Source organism: Berghia stephanieae, chromosome 5 (genome assembly GCF_034508935.2).
Source record: "Berghia stephanieae isolate SIO BIC M18660-M18661 chromosome 5, UCSD_Bste_1.3, whole genome shotgun sequence".
Taxonomy (NCBI): Eukaryota; Metazoa; Mollusca; class Gastropoda; order Nudibranchia; family Aeolidiidae; genus Berghia; species Berghia stephanieae.
The window spans coordinates 30,649,105-30,677,102 of record NC_088364.1 but is presented as its reverse complement, the minus strand read 5'-3'; the positions used below and the strand labels follow the sequence as shown (position 1 = coordinate 30,677,102).

Genomic DNA, 27,998 nt, shown 5'->3' with positions numbered 1-27,998 from the left:
ACATTGGGAGGTCAAGAACCCCACCAGGATTTGGCAACCTGACATGCCAATTCATTTGAATATCAATGTTCTCTTGACTTTATGTTTGGACATAGTTGTCATTTGGATATTAATAATATATACAATTCTGAGATATCTAATATACCAGCTGCTGGCTGAATGTCCCTTTAGTTTGTGAGCTCGTATTTCTGACACAGTATAATATTTTTTTTATCCAATTTGTTACTCAGCGTGCCCAATCTTTAGATCTCATTTCGCTTCTATTCCCATTTTATCGTCGCTGACTGACTCATTTACCACAGTATTGTTTCATATTACAAATAATACAATGATATCCGTGGTATATGCAAACTTGAGAGAACAGAGTCAAATGTAGATCATTGATTGGGTGGTCATATTGTTTTCACCTATTTAAGAGGTTACCAAAGGACTCCAGTGTATCAAACCATCATTAAATTGAAAAGGACAATTATTTGTAAAAAAAGAAACAAACATAGTTTATTACCCGTCAGCAAGGTTATTTTTATTGTCAACAACTGAACAACTTTATCTGATAATAAACAAATTCTTATTTCTTATTAAAAAGTATAATGTAATTATTAAAAATGAAACCACAACTCAGTTATACATAGAATAGTATAGGTCACAAGAAGTTCAACCTTTGAATGAACGGTTTCGGAAACTATTTGATAACACACATTGTATTACAGCAATTTATAGATAATTCGGAGCACATCAGCTAATTAACTGATGTGCGCTGAGTAATCTCCAAGAAGCACATTTTCAGAGTCCTGTGTCGTTATGTTATTGTTTGTTATTAAGGGTTTTACGGCGCTTGCAACACATTTAGGTTATATCAGCGCCAGTAAAAAGGAAGAAAATGGGATAGTGAAAAGTTCTAGAATTACAATTAAAGCACCCAAGAAAAAGTAAGACAAAGGGGAACTGAGAACAAATAGGGATCAGATGTAGATTCCAAGAGCATACCACCAATGTACTTAGTTTGAAATCACCTACAAGTCTCATCCAGACACAAGCACAAAATCCAACAAAGAGGAACACACTCAAATGCTTATATTATACATTCAAAATAAAAATAATAATACATAACAGAGAGATGATTTACAAGGAAAAAAATATCATCTCCCAAAACAATAACTATGCATTTGACTGTTTCCCTCCCAGCTAGGACTCCGGCCAGAGCCAGGACAAAACCAAGTAATCTCATTCCAAGACAAAGACAGAAAGCATGTTGGAAAACAGATATAAGGGGATAGAAGACACAGTATGTACCTTCCTGCCCGCTATGGGAGGTCAGGATCCCCACCCAGAGAGTCCTGTGTCCACCCAGCAGTCACTGTGCAACTGGTCTCTTAGATCTGTACTTTGCAAATGACATGCGTCCTACCCAAAGGAAGACAACCAATTGTTACTATTCCTTTAATGAATGCCACTAAAACAGGAATACACTCCGGCTTCATTTGCCTTATGGTTTACAAGGACTACACATCATATAATAACATGTAAAATGACATGATGAGAATCGTGGAATACAATACTCTTCAATGGTAGTTCAGGGGGAAAAAACAATATGCCTTTTCTCATTTTTTGACACCTCTGCTCAGTTGTATGAATTTTGGTGACACTCCTTTATTTATGACGTTAGTCTAGACACACTGGCGCCAAATGTCAAAAGTAGCACAAGACACATGGTGACCATGGATGAGAAGATGATCGAAAGGGAAGGGGATGGAGCAAATGGGTGTAAATATTTGTGTACTTTTTAGCTGTAGCACGATAGTACGATAGTACATTAATTTGGCTATTTTATACGTTTTATGAGCGTGTCATCTTTTTTCTTCCTTTTAAATTATTGTTTTGTTTTTGTTTGTGCTTGATTGTTCTGAATTTGTTAATAGAATTCATTACAATTTGTGTCTAATTATAAAACAATTTCTAAAAAAATTAACAATCAATTCATCAATCTCTCTCTCTCTCTCTTTCTCTCTCTCTCTCTCTCTCTCTCTCTCTCTCTCTTTCTCTCTCTCTCTCTCTCTCTCTCTCTCTCTCTCTCTCTCTCTCAGCCACTCTTCTATCTTCATATTATGTTTATAGATATCATTTGGTAATAGAGAGATAATGAGTTAGTCTGATCGATTTAAGAAATGATTGTTTACAGGCTAATTTAAATTTGCTTTATTGATGGAATATGTTTTGCAATCGATTAAAGATTCTTATTTATAAGCTGCATCGTCACAAGGTTGCAATAATACAGACACTAGCCGGGTTTGTTATGTAAAAACAAATACCTCCTGGTCTTTTGGCCAAAAGTTTATCATAATCTCTTGATATAGTGGGCGACATTATAGGCCTCTAAAATGTTTAATTGGAAATTCATTAAATTATATTTGCAAAAGGTCAGGATGTGTCTAATGACCGGAAGTGCTTTAGGACTAATAATATATTAAATAACTATGAATAGCTATGTTATAATTGCATTAGATTAGGGCTTGACTGACGGGCCGGTAGATTTTCTTCCTTTTTGACAAATTGTCATTATCATCACTCGGGCGACCTGTTCTTGTGTCAGGACGAAACTTTTAGATAATCTCAAAATAAGTACACTGATACCGTGTTTTTCCTTTTTCTTGGGTACTTTAATTGTAATTCTAGAACTTTTTACTAGATCCCATTTTCTTCCTTTTTACTGGCGCTGATATGACCTTACATTTGTTGCAAGTGCAGTGAAAACCTTAAAAACAAACAAATACCTTTCTCTTTCATGAACTAATTATGGGTTTTTAGGAAAATTAATCGCAATTTTTTGCAAAATTTTTGCAAATTTTGCTGTTTTTAGCTTGCAAAATTTGGGATTTTTTTGTGTGCAAAAAACCGCCATGTCAGTAACTGGAACAATGGCGGACGCCCTTATGAAATATTTTTTTTATTCGACAAGCATAAAAGTGTATCCAGAGGAGAAAAACATTATAAATATGATCATGTTTTGACTTTTGTACATTCTGATCACAAGACATAGGAAAAGTTCTAGCCAGCCTGAAGAATAATAAGTACCGATTTTCTTTATTTAGAACCACGATGGCCGCCGGTGCTGGGCGACGTGACATCAGACTATTGTATCCAATTGGCTTAGGTCATTACGGTTTTGATATGGCTGACTTGCGTCATAGTGATTATCTCCTTGAAAACAGCTAGATTTCTTGTAAGATCTGTACTTTGTGATAGATAAGTATCCTACCCAAACTAGAGCAGCCAAATATTACGGTCCCTTTAATGCAACGAAACAGGAATATCTATATGAGTTTTCTTCATGTTTTTTTTGTTTAAAGATTTTAGGCGCTTGCGACAAGTTTAAATCATTTCAGCGCCAGTAAAAATGAAGATTATGGGATAGTAAAAGTATTATATAATTACACGTAAAGGTACTCTATAAAATTAAACAATAGGGGAATGGTTTGTTTGTTTTTGTTTTTAAGGGTTCTACGGCGCTTGCAAGACATTTAGGTCATCAACGCCATTAAAAAGGATGAAAATTGGATAGTAAAATCATTCTAGATGTCCCATTAAAAGGACTTGAGGAAAATGTAAGACAAAGGGGAATGGTATATATAGGGAACAGATGTAGATTCAGGACAAAACCAAGAAATCTCATTCCAAGACAAAGACAGAAAGCATGTTGGAAAACAGAAACATAGGGATAGAAGACAACAGTAAGTGCCTCCCTATGGGAGCATTATCAATGTACTTAATTTGAGATTACCAAAATTTTCACCCAGACACCAGCACAAGATCCCACTAAGAGGAATACACTCAAATGTTTGTTTTGTTTTTAAGAGTTTTACGGCGCTTGCAACACATTAAGGTCATATCAGCGCTAGTAAAAAGGAAGAAAATGGGATAGTAAAAAGTTCTAGAATTACAATTAAAGCACAAAAGAAAAAGTAAGACAAAGGGGAACTGGTTCAAATAGGAAACAGATGTAGATTCCAAGAGCATAACATCAAAGTACTTAGTTTGAGATCACCTAAAAGTCTCATCCAGACACAAGCACAGGTCCCAACTAAGAGGAATACATTCAAATGTTTACCAATCGTATAATATAATATGTAAACTAAACATAATACAATGCATAACAGAGAGATGATATACAAGGAAAAAAATATCATCTCCCAAAACTATAACTATACTATGTTTCCCTCCCAGTCAAGGACTCCGGCCAGGGTCAGGACAAAACTTAGTTATCTCATTCCAAGACAAAAACAGAAAGCAATTGGAAATCAGATACAAAGGGATAGAAGACACAGCATGTACCTCCCTGCCCTCTATGGGAGGTCAGGATCCCCACCCAGACACTCAAATGTTAACACAACATAACAGAGGAATGGTCTACAAGGAAAAAATATCATCTCCCAAAACTATAACTATACTATGTTTCCCTCCCAGTCACGGACTCCGGCCAGGGTCAGGATAAAACTTAGTTAAAGTCTCATCCAGACACCAGCACAGGATCCCAATGGGAGAGATACACTCAAATAAATGTCAATAGAATATATATCTAAAACAGAAGACATAACTAACAATACAAAATAGAGAGATGATTTACAAGGGGAAGAAGTCATCTCCCAAAACTAATACTAAACATATGACTGTTTCCCTACCAACTGAGGTCTCCAGCAAAAGCCAAACAAAACCAGATAATCCCATCCCAAGACAAAGGCAGAAAGCAACTTGGAAAACAAATGTAAAGGGATAGAAGATGCAGGGCGTGACCTCTTGTCCACAATGAGAGGTCAAAGGACTCCACCCAGTCCACGCGTTTTCCTTGTTGTTTACTACGCATAATATAATAACATGGAAAAATGACTATAAAGAATTATGGAAAATAACTGGCTTCAGTCATCATGGCTTTGAAATGGTTTGACTAGCGTCATAGTAATTCTTTCCGTGATTACATCTGGATTTCATTCATAATTACCGCTTTTGATGTCCCCACAAAATGTCAAAGTAACAAATTTTGTAGAAAACAATTCAACAGTCACCTTCTTAAAGCTTAATAAACATCAATCATCCATAACATTTAATAATCATTAATATTTTCTTGTCATGCGATGGACAATAACTTCCTTTCTCTTGCTTGGTCAATATTAAGAACCACGACAAAAAGACATATATATCTAAGGTAAAAAGTATTAAAAAGCACAGTGAAAATATTTCATCTTTTTGAACATCATGGCAAAAATGGACGTCATCGGAAATGCTGAAATGTATACGTACAAATCATAACTCAAGACAAATAATATTGCATTGACAAAATGCACCATAACTTAACACATAAATATAATATCAAACTACATACGCTCACATACATACACACGCGTGCATACACATAGATACATATTTATAATAATAATAATAATAATAATAATAATAATAATAATAATAATAATAATAATAATAATAATAATAATAATAATAATAATAATAGTAATAATAATAATAATAGTGTTAAGGACGCATTACAAAGACATGCAAAATATATAATATATTTCATTTCATCCATCACAGCATGATTGCACTCACGAACATTTCAACGTTCACACATACTCACGGACACACACATTCTCTCAAACACACACACACACACACACACACACACACACACACACACACACACACACACACACATTAAAAAATTATTATTTATCATTCATTGGAGTAGCTGCTCATCGGAACAGCTCTTCAGTTTCCTTTTGAATTTCCTTTTGGGATGTTGGAGTAAAAAGTGTCCTGTTGCCATTGACACTGGCTTTAAAAAACTATTAGATAAGTGCAGATCGTCGAAAGTAATCTTTGTGAGTAAAAAGTTTAAAAAATTGAATTTATTGGCTCGGTCATTGAGACTGAATGAGAAAGACTCATAAATCAAAGGTTTTGCGTCAAAAAACAACAAGGGAGACAAAAGTTATTCTGTTGATATTGCAATTGATTGAAATAATGTGATTCATCAGAACACAATTTCTCTTTTGTGTAATTATTTGCTTTTGTTTTGTTTGTTTGTTATTTTGTTCAATTTCTTGGAGTTTCAATCTCAGAGTACGATATCTCAATGACACTGCCATTGTTCTAAATATAGACTTGACATTCGGCCCAAGAAACTTTGATTCGGCGATGGACATCATTGCAGTCTATAACAGTTGACAGTCAACATTACGTGTTGTAATTTCCTCTCTGAAAATCTTTTGCGTTGTAAGTATGAAAGTTAGTATATCGTAAGTGTATCTTAACCTGTTTTCGTGCACTTGAGAGGTGATGTTGACTTTCAATCTCGGGTTACGATGTCTCAATGACAAAATAGTCCATTACTAGAAAGCGTTCATGAAATCCGATATTTTTAGACACTTGCTTCGCTTGGGCTTAAGACTAGCTAGTCATTTACTTGACTTCTTCTTCTTCTAGGTTCCATGCCTGGTCCAGGCTTCGGATACTGCATGAATTATCTCTCTCCATTCCTCCCTGTCTCTTGCCTTTTCAAACAGCTCTTGGATTGTTACTTGACTAGTCAATTACTAAATCTAGTCCTCGTTCATGAAAACGGGCCCTGGAGGAAAAACCCTAGTGGAAGGCTGGACACGCAGGCGACCTCAAGAATGGCAATAAATCATTTTAAAGCTGACACTATATAGTTGTCTGTTCCTCTTCGGATTTAGACGGAATACAATTTGATCCCACTTCAATGATATTCAACATAAACATAAACCTTCTGTAGGATTTTAAACGTTTGAAGGCGGCAGTGGTTTCCGCCCCCTTATTAAATCTGCTGCCTTCTCGGCAATCATTGTAGTTGGCGCATGCGTGTTACCAGAAATTATGAAAGGCATAATGGACGCGTCCACAACTCTTAGACCTTTGATGCCCTTGACCCTTAATTGCGTATCTACAACAGACGTAGGGTCATCTGAAGGACCCATTTTGCAAGTACCCACGGGATGGTAAACTGTAATGGGAATGAGTTTTATGAAACAAGCCCAATATTCTTTCGATCCCATCATATGTTGCTGACAAGCTTTAGGCGGTTTTGTATCAATTAACTTCGATTCTATACGTTTCATTGCCTTAGTGTGGCTGCTCTTAAGACATTCTTCTACGCCTTTTACTATACGGTCAAGATCATCTGGGTGATCCAAATAGTTGGGTTGAATGACTGGAGAGGTCGTGGGGTCACGGTTACGAAGAGTGACACTGCCTCTACTTTTTGGTCGGAGCAGGGTTGGATAACAAGTCCAACCATGGTCATGAATATCCCTCTCGGGTGCCAAATCTTGCTTTAGAGACTCTTTGGCGTGCAGGAAGTCCATAATAAAAGCAGGCAACGACGCTGGTGACATGTGAAATTGAAGGTCCGGTCCTTCTGTACGACTTTTATCTGGGTTAGTGTGGACAAACGCTACAGAAGGAACACCATTTATACTCAATATTCCAGTGCGGAAGAAAAAATACTCAAATAAAGACGGAATCGCATATTTTAAAAAAGGCACGACATTTTGTCCCATTTTTAAAGGAAATGAAATTGATTCATTGATGGAAAATGAAACAGGAAACATGATGTGATCTTGTAGATTTTGACCAACAGGAAGGTCCTTGACCACAGATATACCCAATTCTGTCAAATGCGTCTTCGGTCCAATTCCAGACAGCATGAGAATCTGAGGTGAAGCAACAGAGCCGGCAGAAATAATAACTTCGTTCCGTGCTTTCACTTCGATCGTTTTACCGTTGGCAACTAAACTGACGCCCTGAGCTTTATCATTTTCAATAAGGATTTTTGTGACATGAGCATTGACAATGACATCTAGATTGTCTCGCGCCAACGCAGAATGGATAAAAGATCTCGATCCACTAAACCTCTCTCCGTTCATTATGTTTACTTGACTATACGATATACCGTCCATACTTTCTCCATTGTAATCTGGATTGAGCGGATAACCCAGTTCTTGAAATGCCTCCACAACTCTATCAATGATCAACATGGAACCTTTTTTATTCATCGAAACAGGCATCAATCCCTCTGTACTGTGGTAAGGAGACTTTCTCAGACTCTTTTCTATCACACGTTCACTCTTTTTAAAGTATGATAAGACGTGTTGGTAGTCCCAGGTTTGATCCCCTGTGTATTTTGCCCATTTGTCATAATCATGACGTGATCCCCTCGTATAAACCATGATATTCACTGAACTAGAACCTCCGAGAAGTCTTCCACTAGGCCAAAAAGACCGGTTATCTTCAAATCCTTCCATGGTACCGTCCTTCTGCTCTGTTTTCCGTCTCCAAGCTGAATCCCCTAACCAAAGCAGAGTAGCTAAAGCTGGAACCACCGTGGCTCGATTTCCTCTGTCATCTGCCCCCGCTTCTAACAACAGAACGCTGACGTCACTGTCCTCAGAAAGGCGATTGGCTACGACTGATCCAGCAGATCCTGCTCCCACTGGAAAAGAACAATGAAATCAAAATTATATTGTTATGACGAGAGAGAGAGAGAGAGAGAGAGAGAGAGAGAGAGAGAGAGAGAGAGAGAGAGAGAGGGGGGGGGGGAGAGAGAGTGTGTGTGTGTGTGTGTTTGTGTGTGTGTGTATGTGCCTTCAGTCATTTTTATTCTACCGGTATTTCCTATGTTTATATAACTTTTAGAATATAACTGACGGACCGTAGGTCAGAAACGTCTGGTAAATTATTCTGTCATCTGCATTTTTTGCCAAATCGGGACCCAAAGTCAGACTCATCAAAGGCCTAGTTTTCTTTTACTACTCAAAAAAGAGGCATCGATAAACTTATTGTAGGAAAGGAAAACTAGTCCTTTGATGTTGTTTTCTGTGAGTCTACGCCTTCTGGAAGACAAGACAAGATTGCAAAGAGATAAACTTCGCTCAGCATCAGATGACGAGCATGTTGAGAAGGCATACCGGGACGCAAATGCAGCTAGAACTGGAACATAATCTGCCACAGACTTCCAAAATAGGGTCAGATCTATAATTCCAGTATCAGACTCTCTCACAGCACTGGGCCCCAGTTTCTCAACATACCTCGTGAACTCATGCTGAGGAATATTTTAAAGGATCAATATCCGTAGAGAGTAGCTTCCATTGGTTTGGGTCCAGGCACAGAACTCTGTGGGCCCAGGCAAAGCTGCAACATTTCTCAAGTTTCGCACTTTTTTTTCGTTATTTTGTTTTCGCTTATTTTTTTCCCCAAAATTTGCCACGCGATTTGCCAATTTTTGCGGATCGCCCTGATATTTGCGGCCGCAAAAAAATGCAGATGACAGAAATTATACGAAATAGTTATTAGCCATGCATTAGGTGTCTGGCTACCCTGGATAGTGTAAAGAAGATCGTTGAATGAATTCTAAATCTTTAAAATTAACATTCTGCTCAAGACAAATCCACTTAAAGTTTGAGATGATTCTGATTTTTAACTTAAAAAAGGTTATTTACATTGTTGAAATTAAATTGACAAACATCGTAATTGTGGAAAAACTCCAAAAAATATCCCTATGGCTTAATTTGAACTTTATATTAGAATATCTATAAAATATATCCAATGCATCAGCCGAAGTACATTTCATTAGCAACTGGAAATCTGGGGTTCTGTTTCTTGTCCACGAAACAAAGACATAATATGCAGATGCTAGGCCTGAAATTGATTCCTCCGACGAATAATGGAACGCTTTATCCATTCGGCATTTTCATCCCGGAATACATTGAACATTTTTAAAACTTGGAAATTTTTGTCTTACCTATAATATAGTCATATGTCCCATTCGGTTCCAATTTCAGTTTGGTTTGATTAAACTGAGAGCTAAGTTGAAATACAAGGTAACTGAGGAAAGGTACCAAAACAAACGTGGCCAGTATCCACAGACTGGACATGTTGAAATCAATGATGTGTCCTCTCACGGTGTAGTTTTCTGGTGTAAAATACAAAAGAAAATGGTTAACCCTCTACTTACCACCGACAGCAAAATCATCACATTTGTTACGACACAACATAGGTACATATTTTCTTATTCAGATTTCTTTTGCGGATCACAATGATCTCTGTTTAATTAATAAAAACATAAAGTTGTTGTGTAGAGAGATTGTTTGAGTTTATAAAAGCAATTTTCTGCTGGGTAGGCCTGCCATTTTTGGGGAAAATACTGAAAATGATCGGTAAGGAGAGAGTTAAACCCAGTATGAAGTAAACTTTTCAAAAAAGAAAATTAGTTCGCATCAGTACTTGCTTACTTAAGCCCTTAACCTAAATCGGAGCAAAGGCTATCAATCACTTACATTTTTTAATCAACTTTGTACCCGTCACCAATTCACTTCATGCAAAGTGGCAAAATCAACATTGCGCTTTCAGTTGAAACAATCTAGATTACAGCATTGTTAAGAGAACCTAAAAATGCTATTTGTTGGCAAGTTTGAGAATATTTTAACAAACCAGATTCTCAACGTAAAATTGACTGTCTGATTACTTGTGGGGTCACATTTCTTTCAACTGTCGAGTAGCAATCGGGTAGCCGGGTCTTCCTTGTTCAAGAAGGCAATAGTAAAGACAACATAAAAAATAACCGCCATATTATGTCTTGGACAACATGGTTGATTACTGTTGATATCAGACTTCTTGTTTGATGGATTTATATATTCCTTCATGAAATACCTAGGCGACGGTATCTAATGATGCCATGGCGGAAGGGCGCAATATCTTTTTAATGCCGTAAACACAGAAAAATGATGTGCAGAACAATTCTGACACATGACAGAGTTATTCTCACGGGCCCATTGTTATGTAAGTGGACTAGAATTAGTTCTTTACTAGTCTAGTAAATGACCTCCTAGTCTTAAGCCTGAGCGAAGCAAATGACTTAAAATCGAATTTCATTAACGTGTTCTAGTTTCTCAATAGCTAGGCTCGCCTAGAAGTAAGAATTTTAAGGACGGCGACAAATTAGGTTATTTTGGGCTGGTATCATCAAGCTCGCTTCAGTCTTCATACTTTCAACGCAAAATATTTTGAAAGAGGAAATTAGCAACACATCCGGTATAGATATATTTCGCTCCGTTTCATACTTGAATATACTTTTGCCATAGTCACATGATGAATCAGGTCATGTCATATTGACGACCTGCAAAAGACATGTTTTGCCTCTGTCATTCGTAACCGACGTATTTTTCTTCCGATTCGAAGCTCTCTCAATCTATCTTGTCAACGCTATCATGTATCCTAGTAACTAGTCAGAGACTAAGGATGAAGTTAGACTCGAGCAAGTGACTTAAACTTGGCAAATCTTTGTCCGAAGCTGTCTTGATTTTGGTCTGGGACTTGATTGGTCAGCTCACATAAAAAGCGATTTTTTTCAAGTTTTTGACTAAAGTCAGAGACTAAGCGCTAGTCCGCCTACATAGAAACGGGTTATGGACTCAACACTAGACTGGGTTATTATTAATCCATCAATCATCACAAATCCTCCCTCTGTTGTCCTCCCTATCTAAATAATTTTTCTAAGATTTGTGAAAAATGTATTCATCGTTGAAGCTGACATTGCATGAATCGATCTAGCTGTATTCACTATCATCATAAAATCATTGAGCCTTTTTATTACCTATGGGAGATGGACGTTACTTTATCAAGGTCATGACTCCTGCTAACACTCATAGTGTATATGTCAAAGTGATACAAAGCTGCTAGAAGCTGTGGACTGTAAATGTATGATGTCTGTTTCTGAATTAAGTTTCCTTCTTCTGCATTTTCGCTCATAAGCAATCTAAAACTACCAACATTTGAGGCAATATGACGTCATATTTATGAAATCTCGATGCCAAATTTCACGTAGGCCTATATTGGTTGTCTCGCGTTACGATGTTCGGGTTGTCATCAAATTTTCAACTCTTCTCTGCAAGTCTGCTGTTGAAATACACAGAGACATTTTTTTTAAATTGTGGAGCACAATGCTTCTTCAATTCAAACTGTTAGAAGGTAGGTCAGGGAAGTTGAAGATGGGAGATCTGGCATGCAGGAAACAAGGAGAGAAGAAAGTGATGAACATCGTTTTTTTTTTTTCGGGACACGTGGCATTATACCGAACCGGCCTGTCCCACCTGGTTAAACTGTTTATGGAAACTATTACCGATTCGTTCTTAAAGACAAACTGAAGTTAGCGATATATGAAAAAAGAGACACACTTTTCTTGAACGAGGTGTATTCTGCATCAACAGAATGCCCCTGTTCACAAGTTTAGAGTTGTGAACGAGCTTCTCGAGAGATAATCGAGGGAATTGTTGGAACCAAATACAAGGTTATTCATAATATTATACGAGTACAATGCGACAGGGAAACTTAATCCTGAAACATACCTCGTACATGTCAGTTTATTATTTCAAAGGGATGACTATTCATTCATCATAACACTGCCTACGATTTCACCACTCTATTGAATTAATTCATAGCCTCCGACCCGCTCTACTACTTTTACTTTATTATAACATATTTTGATCGCTTGCCGATATTGCATGAGTTGTTATATCTGGGGAAAGACACCTTAAACCAAGATCATATTATTGACCAAACCCGGCTTTGATTCATACTTTTTAATCCACCCACTTATTTCACAATATAGTTTGTGCACAGATTTCAGTGCTACAAAGCTGCTAGAATATGTGGACTGTAAAAAGTAATAAATAAATATGAGTAAAACAGCTTTAAACAATACCAAAATACCAAACATGGGGCTAAAAACCCTTTTACGACCAATCAAAAAACAACAATACAAACAATAATACGTCACTTGAAAACCAAATGGACGACAGATAAATGTTTGGCACATCCTTTCTGTAAGAAACTGGATCTTGGAGGGTGCTGGGAAGGGTGTGTGAAGGTGTGTTCATTACATTGTTTTTTTATTTAGGTCCATCCGTTTATGAGCACATCTCTAATTGGTCAGTTAGTTGTTCAATACGCTTCACACTCGCAACATAGTCTTCAAATGTTTGCGTTTTTTTTTGGTCAATATCATGCCTTGGTGAACATTCATTTCCCAACCTGCTATCTCCGTGTTTTATTGTTATCCATGTGATCGGTGTGTGATTTAGATAACGATTTTAAAAATAATAATCCAAGTCCATTGTTATTTGAAATGATAAGTAATTTTTATATTTTTGGATGGGCATGAACCATATTATTGTTAAAAGTTAGGGACATCTACAATCTCATTGACTTAATAATGACGGGACAAATTTATTCTCTTAGCACACGTAGCAGAGACAACAAACGCACAATGGAAATAGCGTTTCGGCAGTCAAGGGATTGACAAGAAACGAAAACATTGTTTTCAATAATGAATGAAAGGCCAGTTTGGTTTTCGGCCACACTGTGACTATCGAGAGAATGAACAATTTTTTTAATGTTCTAATCGCATTTTCTATTGAAGAAGCTCGTCATTAAATAGGGAAATAAACATGAAAAATCAACCCGACTTTAAATAGTGTCTAAAGATTTAAAATGGTTAACGCCAAACATACCAGGATCATCAATGGGTATCACCCTTAACCCATAGTCTTCACAAACTGATGCCAACAATGCCACTTATCTCAGTCATTGACCATCTCTGTCAACTCGAATAACAGGGTAAGATTACGCTGATAATATAGAAATCCTAACATCTCTCTGGTTTACGGCATTTGTTCTGATGCACACAGAATAATTTAGAGGATTTCATGTGACCTATCAATGATATTAACCCATGTAAGGTTGGTTACACACGCGAATGACACATTCGTTTTCCTTCAAATTGACACATTGAACCGAATTCTCATTTCATCGAATAAAAGTTGCATGCTACTTGCCTGTTATTTTCAAATGTCCATCATTCTAATTCTCCATCATTCTAATTCTATCTCGTTCAATATTAAATCTTACCCGAGTAGACTATAATAATGTCTGCAAACTGCAAAATGCCTTATCCAGTAACATTAAGCTGAGGTCAGATACAACACGATTACTACACATTATTATCACTCTTTAGGTTTCTGACCTCGCTCGCTAATGTCAACTTTGACAGAATGTATCTCAAACGCTTAAAGTAGTAAAAGTAATAGACTATGTCGTAAATAGTTCGCCTTAGGGAAAGATTCAGAATATATTATACACTACAAGTCTTTATGTTTGTTTTTTTTTCAGGGTTTTACGGCAATTGCAAAACATTTAGGTCATATCAGCGCCAGTAAAAAGCATTAAAATTGGAAGAAAAAAAATACTAGATGTACAATTAAAAGGACTTGAGGAATAAGTAAGACAAAGTATAATGGTTCAAATAGGAAACATATTTAGATTCCAAGATCACACTAGCGGTGTATTTAGTTTGGGATCACCTAAACGTCTCATCCAGACGCCAGCATAAGATCACATTAGAGAAATTGCAGTTTACAAATCAAATGTTAAAAATAAAAAGAAAAACAGTACATAACAAAGAGATGATTTGACATTTTAAAAATATCATCTCCTAAAACTATAACTATATATTCGACTGTTTTCCTCCCAGCCAAGGACTCCGGCCAGCAGGGGCGGTTGGTCACATTGTATTTAAGGCGGCACAAATCCGAAATACAGAATCAAATTTTATTGGTCTAGTTAATTTAACTTAATTTGACCTACTTTGTATGTGTGTGTGTGTGTGTGGAGGGCGGTATTGCAATTGTTTGCATATATGTGCGTGTATTTGTGTGTGCGTGTATGTGTGTGTGTGTGTGTGTGTGTGTGTGTGTGTTAGAATATTAACGAGACGTACTCACAAAAGAGCATCAATTATCTTGGACAAAACTTGTCTGGTAACTTTCACCTGTTCATTATAACGACTCACAGACGCAGCATGTCCTGTTTCCAACTGATTTCTTATATCTACAACGTTGAAAAGTTTATATTTAACAGCATCTGTGACATGGCTATTTGATTCAGAATGTTTCTTCAGTGCCTGAGAGATGTGCGCAATATCACTGAATCCTCCTGTTGCCGTTATAGCATACATCACCAAAAATCAAGCAATAAAAACAATGAAGCGTTTTACGGATTTCACTGGCAGTAAGCCATTCAACATTTTAAAAATAATCATTATTCAATCGGCGCTGTCTCCTCGGAGTGTTAGAAACTAAGTTAAAATTCACTGGTTTGTGTGGACCTAAATCTTTCACCACTATTTTCTCTTGAGGGGATAAGTGTCGGAATTGATTATCAATTAAAAAATCAACATGATTCATGATTGGTTACAAATTACAGAAATAACTTTTTAAAATAAAATGATTCAAGATAAAAACAGGTAGGTTTCATAAACAATGACAACAGCGATTTTACTTTTCTCTGAATACTAACGACTAACGGTATGACACACAACTTTAGAATAATAGAATTTAAAAATCCACATTTAATTCCAAACGCAAAGCACTTGTTAACTTCACACACAATCAGCGACATCTTTATAATTATACTATTATTAGTATTAGACAATGCACACAATACAAGTTGAGTAGGGATCGTTGGGAGTGTGCGGGGATGAAGGACTCCGTGGGGTCAGGGATTTTTATTTATAGTACCATGGGGCTCTTCTCGGTGCATATTTGTTTACTGTTCTTTTTTATATTTAATATATATTTAAGCAAAACAAACAATGATAAAATATATATTTATTGCCATTCTCTTCATCCGTATATCTAAGTGAAGCAAAGCCTCTTCTTTCAGTGATAAAACTGATATGGTTTTAATTTATCCCAAGTAGGACCTCAGGGCGTGCATCGCTAGATTGGCCGTCTTGGCCTAATTATTTTAGCAGTGAAAGACAATAGTTAGTTGGGGAGGGAGGGTGGAGGGAGATTGGGGAGTAGTAACTAACTTTCTTCAAGGTACAACGGAGTATAGGATAAGGACAGGACGGCCAAACGAAGACTGGCTCATATAAACAAAAAAACTTCCCCACCACACCACACCCTCCGCTCATTGTCACCCCGCGCAGGCAACGGGGAAAAGATGAAACGTGCCGATTTGACGCTACCTTCGCGGAGCGACGCACGAGTAATCAAATATTAAATTCAAAACAAAAAGCAGTATGTGCTAAATTTTTAATTTTATCAAAATTGTAAAATTGAAGTTTTTTGTTTGGTTGACATGCTAATCTACGGAAAATATAGGGCGGCACAAAACAACTTCGCTCTATTGACCGACCGCCAGTGCCGGCCAGGGTCAGGACAAAACTAAGTAATTTCATTCCAAGACAAAGACAGAAGGGAATTGGATAGCAGGTAGATATAGGGGTATAGAAGACGCAACAAGTACCTCCCTGTCCACTATGGGAGGTCGGATTCCCCACCCGGTCAAAGTATTTATATTTGCCCACTGTAATGTTTAGCTTACATAAACGCACTATATATTCATTCAAGAACTATGATAGTATTCAAATTATTGAAATTAAGCATGGTTAAATGCAAATTAAGTGAAAAAAACACACACAACAAATTTGGTACAGAATTGTAAATCTGAGGTATTTTCTTGTAATGTGGCTATGTGGTCTTGTGGTATGACACTCGCTTTCGGATCGGAAGCTCCTGGGTCCGGTGCGTATTTGAGTCCTTGGAAAAGACTTTTTACTCACATTCTCCACCTTACTCAGGTGTAAAATGAGTACCTGGCCGTTAACAGCGTTCTCTCGGGGAAAACATTTTGTCATATCACCTCACAAACGTCATGCGTTGTTCTATATGTTACGTGTTGCTGTTGTTCAGGGACCCTTTGTCATGCGCTTTGAGTGCGTTTAACGGATATTGCGCTATATAAATGTTCACGATTTTTATAAAAATGATGACAAGACTCGGGTACCGGCGTTGTGTATTTGGGTAAGTTAATTAAAACGCATTCCTCACACTGAAACTTAACTCGGACGCAAATGAATGTTATCCCCTAAGAGAATATCAATATAGTTTAGACAGGGTTTAAACAGAGACGTTTATGTTCAATTATATAACATTTTCAAAACACATTTATAACTAGATGGAAAGAGGGGGGGGGGGGGGGGTGACTTATTGTATTGGGTCAGGGCGACCAGTAAGGGTTTTTTTTGGGCGCTACCGCAAACTCGGTTACCCAAATATATTTGGTGGTTTGGGAGGGGGAGGGGGGGGGGGGGGGGGCTTTAAAAAAAAAGTCTAGTTAGGAGTTTGGGAGGGGAGAGACTTTAAAAAAAAAAGTTTCCCCCCTCCCAAACCCCCAAAATTATTTGGGTCCCCGAGTTTGCGGTTGTGTCTTTTTTATGTCTAAAAATGTGAATGTGTCATAATTGCAAGCCTATACATGGTACATAGGAAATGGGATTGGATTTGATTTAAGGCAGACACGAAATCAAAATCCAAGAAATAAACGATTCCTACCTACCCACAGGAATAATAGCCTAATTTGCTGCCTACTGATACTGAACTGTAGTGTTCTTGACACACTTGCCCTAGTCCATGGCAGTTTTAAATAAAATCGATAAGTGAAGAATGCATTGGGTTTTACACGCTCATTTGTAGAATATAGCATTTCTTTGGAAATATATTTTATAAACCTAAGTGAAATGGCATTATACTCTGAAGTTAAAATTTACTTACAATGGAAACCACCTCGGTGTGCCGGTGGCTCGATGCGAGAAATCCGATGTGTAAGAAGAAAGAGGTTAGCCTACTTTGAATGAATGAGGTGAAGTGAACTGTGTTGTGTGTTGTGTGGTTGTGGAAATGTGAAGGTTGAGTCGTCCTTGGGTGAGGTGAAGCATAGTAAGTTCAAGGGTCGACAGGTTCAAGCTACGCAAGCATTGTTTTGGTAGATGAAAAAATAACATGTCAAGGCAGCGTGTGTATGTGTGTGTGTGTGTGTGTGTGTGTGTGTGTGTGTGTGGTTGTGTGTTCTATGAAACTGTCAACCTCCAATTTCTTCCGTTGATGCTACACATTTAGGTAAAATACTCGCAACTCACAACAGATGACTCGACAGATGAAACGCAATAGATAGTATGCGCTTGGCTTAGAAGTTCACAACATTGTCATCCGAAAGTATAACGGACCAACACACAAAACTTTGTGTAACCATGATCGTTAATAGTCTGGTTAAAACAGTTTAGTGAGAATTACTCATAAACGCGGATGGCAAAAAACAAAAACAAAGACCCGCGTGACGTCAACATCGAACTATCTATATAAAAGTGTGTGTAACCTAAAACGTTTCACAGATTGCATATTGAAGAAACAAAATTGAAGTCCCTCAGATCTTTGTTATTGATTTTAGACAGCCATTTGGTGATTTATTCTCACTAAATTTTGCTACGTTATATCCGACTAGCGGATGTTATCAGTGTTTAACTAAGCTCAAAACATCGGTATCAATCAGATTACAAACGTTTAAGGTTGCACATAGTTTGGTGTGTTGGTACGTGATTGGTGGTGTGTGTTTAACCAAAACGCTCACAACAAACCGCCAGCCGGATTGTTAAAAATGTGTTGTTGTTTTTTACGAATACGTTAGAGATAGTAAGTGAGTGAGATAGCTAACTGCTTTTTTTTTTTATTTAACCCGGTCTCTCTAGGAGAAAAAAAGAGAGAGCAGCTTCTATCCGTTTTGTCTCTGCTGAAAATACTGCTTTGTCGCTGATATCGACGAAAATTAGCATGGGTTTGTAAGAAACAGTTGAACAATTCTGCGGTTATTTTGACAATGGCAGCGATTGAATGGTTATTCAATTTTTTATGGCGACTCGCGGTTACATGAAAAATGGAATTATCAGAGAACATGGAGATAAAACAATCACACAAAACTATGTGTAAATTTGAACGTTTAATAGAATTTAGTGAGAACTACTCATAACAATAGATGGCTAAAAACAATAACAAAGAGCTGCGATACGTCAATTTCGTTCCATCAATATCCGGCAGGCGGAGGTTGTGAGTATTTCACCTGCACGCATAGCTCATTACCAGTGGCGGTTCTAGCCTATTTATAGTGGTGGGGCAAAGATGATTCGGTCATATATATATATATATATATATATATATATATATATATATATATATATTTCAAATTTTAAAAAATAAAATATTTCAACAACAAATAACCACATTCACAATGAAATGACAATACCAGTAGATTTTAATTATTCCAAACGTAATCAAAAAGGAATCACGAAAGAGAATACAACAAAAAAATAAAGCGACGAGACAAAATGCGACAACACCTTGACAATACAAGTACATTTCGTTCACTCGAAAAATTAAAGAGATTGATATTTCTGTTACATTTTCAGAAGTACGTAGTAACTTTAAAGTTTTCATCGAGAAGCAACAACCGCGATATGACTCGAGTTTCATTCAGAGCTCAAATTGCATCATTTTTACTGCTCTCTTGGTGGTTAGAATGATTGTGCCGGTGGTGGTAGTGGTTGGAATAGTGGTACCGGTGGTGGTGGTAGAGGAGGAGAAGGAGGAGGAGGAGGAAGAGGAGACGGTGAGGGAGGATGTAATTATGGTAGTGGTTTTGGTGGTGCTGTTGGTTAGAATGATAGTTGTGGAGACGATGACGAAAATTATATGATGATGTTGATATTGTTTTTATTGCTATTGTAGTACTTGGTGTTAATGTTGTTGTTGTTGTTGTTGTTAATGATGATGATAATGATGGCAACGACGATGTCGTCGACAATGATGATTACCGTACGATATTACAAAGTTTATTTAATCTTAGGCTTTCGCCATTAAATCATACAATTTGATGACAACATACATGAAAGTGGAAAAAATGGTAAATGGAACCAAACAATAAATTGATACCATTAATAACCACAAAAATACAACAATCGTAATACCACCAATACGTACAATAATAATAATAATAATAATAATAATAATAATAATAATAATAATAATAATAATAATAATAATAATAATAATAATAATAATAATAATAATAATAATAATAATAATAATAATAATAATAATAATAATAACAATAATAATATTACCATCATCATTACTACCACCACCATCACTATTACCACCACCACCATCACCATCATTATTACGTTTCCAATCAGTTTTTCTCGTTTTTTAAAATTTGATACCTTAATAGACGAAAATTCCGGTGATTTTTTTAAAGGATAGTTAAAATATCTACGATTTTATCAACCCTGAAAACTACGATTTTTATTTTCCTATTTCAAGTAGGCAGGTCTGCTATGACAAGTATCAGTTCCATAGTCAAAAAAGACAAATAAAAACAAAGTTTACTTAATCTTAGGCTTTCGCCAATAATTCATACAATACAATTTAAGACAAAATAATGCTACCAATCTCTCCTCGTGCATTCGTTAGACTATAACAATAACGACCGTGTTATCTTTACTCCTTACCCAACCAACCCCTATCTTCCCGCCTCTTCATCGCGAACTATCTTATGTATGTATTAGCTTCAGGACGGGCAAGTACGGAATCTGCCCACCCTTCCGTTAAACGTCTTTATTTCCTCTATAACTTAGAATTCAACTCTCTCCTTTCTCAGAAGAGTATTTCTCGTATACTAATTCAATTGTTGAGTAAACCAAAATGGTGGTTGTATTTTATATATTTATTTAGTCGTGACTTCTGAATAAAAGTGTTTTATTAGAGGGAATGCAATAGAAAATACATTGTTTTGCAAAAATATTTAGTCTGGCAATAAAAATACAACGGTAATTACTTAAAAGATTTTTTTTTTAAAAGAGAACAAATTAATTTGTTAAAAAAAAAAAACAACAAAAAAAAAAAACAAAAAAAAAAACAAAAAAAAAAACAAACAAACAAACAAACAAACAAATAAGACAACAATTTAAATAAACGAATTTTGAGAAGCACTAAAGAAAACGAGAGAAAAAAAAGAAATAATTTAAATGGATAAACAAATATATTAAAACAACACAAGTTAATACTAACTTGATATAATATTAGTAAATTGATAAATTTAATTCAATACTGGAACCTTCCCAATGTTATTACATCAATGGTATCAGCACAAGTAAGGCAATAAATAAGAAAAAGTTCGCTTGCCAAAATCTCTATTAAGTGTTCACTGGTTTATAAGGTGGGCTCATTTGAATTAGCCCGACCTAGAACTAGAGAGGCCAGACAGCAAAATCACCGTCAGGCGATGAGATGACGATGTGGGCGGAGTGGAGTGGTTGGGAAAGGGGGGGGGGTGATAAAAAAGAACAGGAGCGTATCCTGTTTATGCATTACGGGGTGCATGGTGATTCGCAATCTATCAAAAATACATACAAATTGATTTCAGTACGAAGTATCAAGTTTAAGTACTAACTTTTAAAATTATCTCATTTAAATTAGATTATTTCGGACCTGGTAATACAGCTTATAACTTGAAAAAAACAGGCTGGTATTTGCCCACCCTGCCCATTATTACCAGCCGTCCCTGCTCATTACATCCGCCAGCCGGGTATAGATAGTATGCGCTTGGCTAAGAAGCTCATAACATTGCCATCCGGAAGTATAACGGACCAACACACAAAACTGTGTGTATCCATGAACGTTTATAGTCAGATTAATACAGTTTAGTGAGCATTACTCATAAACGCGGATGGCAAAAAACAATAACAAAGACCTGAGTGACATCAACTAAGAACTATCTATAAAATTTATTCGTCCCAGAAGGTAAATTTTCTCTAGGACCTATTCCAAGAGAAGACTGGAATAACAGCAACAGTGCAGCGTCACAAATTATGCTTGGGCGAGGTAACTTGCTCAATGCTACACAGCGCAGCAGTGTGTGATCAAACTCGGTAAATTCCGGGCACGAAGCAAAGACTGTACCGCTGAGCCACGGTGCCGAGAAATCATTATATCAAACAGTTTACCAATCAGCGGAAAATAATACATAATGTAAGGACGATTTACAGGTTTAAAAAAAAAAAACCCCAAACAACTACAGTGTATTCTCTCACAAATATTAAATCTTCCTTGACTGTTTCCCCTTTATGCAAAAGATTCAAAACATGGTAAGGGGGAAATCAAATTAAATAGTCTCATTCCAGAAAAATAACACAGGGACAAACGGTATCGAGGAAAAGAGAGAACAAGGTCGTGGACCGATGTAAAAAATCCATCGGCCTTGGGAAGACCAACATTCCGCCATTCGAAGGGGAATTCGTCCCGCCACAACACTCACTCGCCCTGAATCGGGAGGTGTAATTAATGTGGAGTAAATAACCCAACGACACTACGTTGTGGTCAGAGATATGACAACCTGTCAAGTTTCCGACAACGATCATATGGGACACCGTGTGACTATTTTTTGTTTTTATTTGTTTTAAGAATTTTACGGCGCATGTGACTTTTAGGGTTGTATTTGCTTGTTTTAAAGGGTTTTGCGGCGCTTTCAATACATAAAGGTCATATCAACGCCAGTTAAAAGGAAGAAAATGGGATATTAAGTTCTAGAATTACAATTAAAGTACCCACTAAAAGTTAAGACAAAGGGGAATTTGTTCAAATAGGAAACATGTAGATTCCAAGAGCACGCTATCAAAGTATTTAGTTTGAGCTCATCCAGACACGAGCACAGGTCCCAACTAAGAGGGATACACTCAAATGTTTACAAATCATATTATGTAAACACAAAATAATACATTTGAACAGAGAGATGATTTACAAGACAAAAAATATCATCTCCCAAAACTCTAACTTTAAATTTGACTTTCCCTTCCAGCTGGGGTGTCCAGCAAACCCAATTAATCTCATTCCAAGACAAAAGACAGAAAGCATGTCGGAAAACAGATATAGATCGTTCGAAGATGACGTCACTCAGGCCTTTGTTATTGTTTTTGCCATCCGCGTTTGTGAGTTGTTCTCACTAAACTGTATTAACCTGACTATATACGTTCATGGTTACACAGAGTTTGTGTGTTGGTCCGTTATACTTCCGGATGGCAATGTTGTGAACTCCTTGGCCCAGCGCATTCTATCTATAGGGGGATAGAAGACATAGTAAGTGCCTCCCTGCCCACTATGGCAGGTAAGAAACCTCTGCCAGGACTTTTAGGTCATTCAGCGGAAGTAAACAGCAAGTGAGGACAGTAAACAAAAATCTAATTTTACAAGTATTCGAGAAAAGTAAAAGATGGGATACAGTCACAAATAGGGAACAGAAGAAGATTCCAGGAGTAAATATACAATGGGCTTAATTTGATATCCACTTCAAGCCCATCCAGAGAAAAAAGGATATAGATAGTATGCAGATGACGTCACTTAGGCCTTTGTTATTGTTTTTGCCATCCGCGTTTGTGAGTTGTTCTCACTAAACTGTATTAACCAGACTATAAAAGTTCATGGTTACACAGAGTTTGTGTGTTGGTCCGTTATACTTCCGGATGGCAATGTTGTGAACTCCTTGGCCAACCGCATTCTATCTATAGATAGTATGCAGATGACGACACTCAGGTTTTTGTTATAGTTTTTTGACTCCGCGTTTATGAGTAATGCTCACTGAACTGTATTAACCCGACTATAAACGTTCATGGATACACACAGTTTTGTGTGTTGGTCCGTTATACAACCGGATGGCAATGTTATGAACTTCTTAGCCAAGCGCATACTATCGAAAGCAAGTGGGAAAACCTTATCCCACCGAAACGCTGACTCAATGCTACCGAATGACTCCAGTATATCAAACCATCATTAAATTGAAAAGCACAATTATTTGTAAAGAAACAAACAAACATTGTTTATTACCCGTCAGCAAGGTTATTTTTATTGTCAACAACTGAACAATTTTATCTGATAATAAACAGTTAAATTCTTATTTAAAAAAAGTATAGTTTAATTATTAAAAATGAAATCACAACCCAGGTATAGAATAGTATAGGTCACAAGAAGTTCAACCTTTGAATGAATGGTTTCGGAAACACATTGTATTACAGCAATTTATAGATAATAATAATAATAATAATAATAATAATAATAATAATAATAATAATAATAATAAAAATAATAATAATAATAATAATAATAATAATAATAATAATAATAATAATAATAATAATAATAATAGATCTTTATTGTCCATAAATATGGCAATTTGTCATTTAGTAACACTTGTTATAACGTTAAATGATTACTGTGACATTGAACAGATATTTCACTCCTACTTATTTTCTCTCTCTCTCTCTCTCTCTCTCTCTCTCTCTCTCTCTCTCTCTCTCTCTATCTCTGTCTCTCTCTCTTCCTCTCTTTCTTTCACACGTTCGATATACACAACATAAACATATTCATTTCGTTTTCAATTTGTTACAATTGTGGCAATTGGACACCAAAAAATATCATCATTATCAATTGGTCAGTTAATCTAACATTAAATAAATTAATCAGTTAATCAGTCAACGAATCAATCCTTGGTTTTTCTGTACCATATGAAATATTCAAAAATTTTATTGCTGATGGAACGAACGTTGATTTATACTTGTTAGTTCTACATTTAATCTGACAAAACCTTCTCCCAGATGGTAAAAGACTAAATTCATGGTATAAAATATGTTTTTTATTGTTGGTAATTGAGAATGCTTTCCTTTCTATTGCTTTTCCATGAGTTCTTTCTACTCCATCAAGAGGATGGTTTATTATTTTTGATGCCTCTTTGATAGATTTTGAAATTTTTGATCTATCTTTAAGTCGGCATCCGCCAAACCAATTGGTGCAGCCAAACGCAATTACACTTTTAATCAATGAGTCATAAACTCTTGACATAGTTTTCTTTCTTAGATGAAATGTTCTCAATTTCCTTAGGATGTCTAATCTTTGGGCAACTTTCTTAGATATTATATTAATATGTTGAGAGAAATTGAGGGAACTATCAATGGTTTTTCCTAAATATTTAAAATTTAAAATTTAATTAGAAGCACATCAGCTAATTAACTGATGTGCGCTGAGTAATCTCCAAGAAGAACATTTTCAGAGTCCCGTGTCCACCCAGCGGTAACTGTGTAACTGGTCTCTTAGATCTGTACTTTGCAATAGACATGCGTCCTACCCAAAGGAAGACAACAATTGTTACTATTCCTTTAATGAATGCCACTAAAACCAGGAATACACTCCGGCTTCATTTACCTTATGGTTTACAAGGACTACACATCATATAATAACGTGTAAAATGACATGATGAGAATCATGGAATACAATACTCTTCAATAGTCATGGCGTCACTTCCCTCGTAATGACGAATGGTCATTTAGTAACTGGAACAATGGCGGACGCCCTTATGAAATATTTCTCCGACGAGCATAAAAGTGTATCCAGAGGAGAAAAACATTATAAATATGATCATGTTTTGACTTTTATACATTCTGATCACAAGACATATGAAAAGTTCTAGCCAGCCTGAAGAATAATAAGTGCCGAATTTCTTTGTTTAGAACCACGATGGCCGCCGCTGCTGGCCGACGTGACATCAGACTATTGTTTCCAATTGGCTTAGGTCATTATGGTTTTGATATGGCTGACTTGCGTCACAGTGATTATTAGTGCCGCGCTGAAGACCGGACTGGACCGCGGTCCCACGGTCTTTTAGCTGTGAACCGAAGACCGGTCCCATAGGGGAAAACCGGCGGCGGTCCTCACTTCTTATCACCTTTCAACTAGTGCGGGGCGGTCCTTGCAAGGACCACGGTCCTACGGTCTCGCGCCATAGCCTACTACTTCCCAAGCGATTCGTTGCTTCGGTTGCCTATCTTCCACCAATCACCACCCATCCCACTTAATTAATCGCACCCACCCCCCTTTGCCATACACTAAACGACACAGACGACCATACAGGCAGACGACCACCAACCTCCACTCCGCAAACCGCCCTTTCGTGTTTGAGATGGGGGGAACAGGAGGCGCACGCCTTGGACGATTCCATTATACGGGGTAAATTTCAAAATTTACTACACCATAATGATCGCAATGACAATGATCTATGGTGAAGGCATGACCCTCTTCTCTAATGGGTTATTGTTTGAAATGTATGTGACTACTAAAGATGTGTGTGTTTGTGTGTGTGTGTGTGTGTGTGTGTGTGTGTGTGTGTGTGTGTGTGTGTGTCGAACCTAGCAAGTAGCAAATCCGATTTTTTGTTTTTTTTGTCCATCTCTTGTCACCACTCCTTTCTATCGCAGTGTTGTCATTAAAAATAATACAATAATATTAAAATTTCGTTTGGTGTTTTTACTAATCAAATAATATGAGTTTCATTAGTTTCTTCCTTCCAAAAAACCCAGTTATAACGTCTGAATTTTAAAAAAGTCCAATAGAATATTTGGGGACCCCGATAGCTCAGTTGATAGAGCACTCTCTTTATACGCAAAGGGCCAGAGATCGATCCCGGGTGCAGTCGATTTTTTTCTGAATCCCTGTCTACTCAGCAATGAATGGGTAGCTGAGTTTGTTAGATCTGGCGAAAAGTCACCATCGACCCCTCTTATTACCTCATCCACCCCTCTTATTATAACTTCACGTCTCTCTCTTACTCTTCAATGCTTGCTGCCCTCTAATGTGTGTGTGTGTGGGGGGGGGGAGGGGGGGGGTAGGAGTTGCGTGTGTGTATCAACGCCACGAACAACTCGATCAACGCCTTGGGCGATGCCATTATCTCCGTTAATGGGGATAAATTTCAAATTTTATTAAATTATCGAAGTAACAATGAAGTACGGTGAGCAAATAAAGAAGGCATCACCCCTCTTCTCTAATTAGGTTACAATTTGAAATGAGTGTGACTACTCCGTGTGTTTTACTCCTGTAGACCACGGTTTTCATCGTGTAGCGGTCTTTAACGGTTCAAGAATGAACGATCCCACGGTCTCAAAGGTCAAACCGGTTCGAATTTCCAACAGTCTCTCAGGAATGTTCAATGTCGAAAAGGACCGGTCCTAGGACCGGTCCTTGCGGTCTTCATTTCCCAAGGACCGTAGGACCGTGGTCCTTAAGCTTGCCAAGGACCGCCCCGCACTAGTGATTATCTCCTTGAAAACAGCTAGATTTCTTGTAAGATCTGTACTTTGTGATAGATAAGTATCCTACCCAAACTAGAGCAGCCAAATATTACGGTCCCTTTAATGCAACGAAACAGAAATATCTATATGAGTTTTTTTTTCATGGTTTTTTCTTTGTTTTAAGGATTTTACGGCGCTTGCGACACGTTTAGGTCATTTCCAGTAAAAAGGAAGATTATGGGATAGTAAAAATATTATATAAGTAAACGTAAAGGTACCCTATAAAATTAAGACAACATGGGAATGGTTTGTTTCTTTTTGTTTTTAAGCGTTTTAAGGCGCTTGTGACACATTAAGGTCATATCAGTGCCAGTAAAAAGGAAGATAGTAAAAAGTTCTAGAATTACATTTAAAGTATCAAAGAAAAGAGAAGAAAAAGGGGAAATGGTTCAAAAAGAAAACAGATGTATATTCCACGAGCACACTATCAAAGTACTTAGTTTGAGATCACCTAAAAGTCTCATCCAGACACAAGCACAGGTCTCCACTAAGAGGAATACACTCAAATGTTTACAAATCATATATAATATGTAAAGAAAACATAATATGGTGTATAACAGAGAGATGATTTACAAGGAAAAAATATCTCCCAAAACTAACTATACATTTGACTGTTTCCCTCTCAGCCAGGGTATCCGTCCAGGGCCAGGTCAAAACCAAGTAACCTCATTCCAAGACAAAGACAGAAAGCAAGTTGGAAACATATAGGGGGATAGAAGACACAGTAAGTACCTCCCTGTCCACTATGAGAGGCCAGGAACCCCACCCAGAGTGCCAGTAAAAGGAAGAAAATGGGATAGTAAAAAGTTCTAGAATTACAATTAAAGCACCCAGGAAAAGGTAAGACAAAGGGGAATTGGTTCAAATAGGA

General features: G+C 36.9%; 1 protein-coding gene across 2 annotated transcripts; it reads right to left on the bottom strand.

Annotated features, from left to right (window-relative positions):
* Positions 1-497: 497 nt before the first annotated feature.
* Positions 498-17,811, bottom strand: LOC144972748 (alcohol dehydrogenase [acceptor]-like). Of its 2 annotated transcripts, none has more exons than XM_078914341.1 (3): positions 17,682-17,811; positions 9,809-9,979; positions 498-8,500 (listed from the first exon to the last, which is right to left on the bottom strand). In XM_078914341.1, exons 2-3 carry the CDS (start codon positions 9,939-9,941, stop codon positions 6,789-6,791), a joined length of 1,845 nt encoding a protein of 614 aa, XP_078770467.1. In that variant the 5' UTR covers positions 9,942-9,979; positions 17,682-17,811; the 3' UTR covers positions 498-6,788. The 2 variants fall into 2 exon arrangements, with proteins under 2 accessions (XP_078770467.1, XP_078770468.1); XM_078914342.1 differs by lacking the exon at positions 17,682-17,811 and adding an exon at positions 13,972-14,029.
* Between the last annotated feature and the right edge of the window lie 10,187 nt (positions 17,812-27,998).

What these genes read in the sequence shown, in the direction of transcription:
- LOC144972748 (XM_078914341.1), bottom strand. Translation starts at nt 9,941, where the DNA reads ATGTCCAGTCTGTGGATACTGGCCACGTTTGTTTTGGTACCTTTCCTC. An exon ending in GACATATGACTATATTATAG is followed by an intron (nt 8,501 to 9,808) that starts GTAAGACAAAAA and finishes GTTCTTTTCCAG; the next exon opens with TGGGAGCAGGATCTGCTGGA.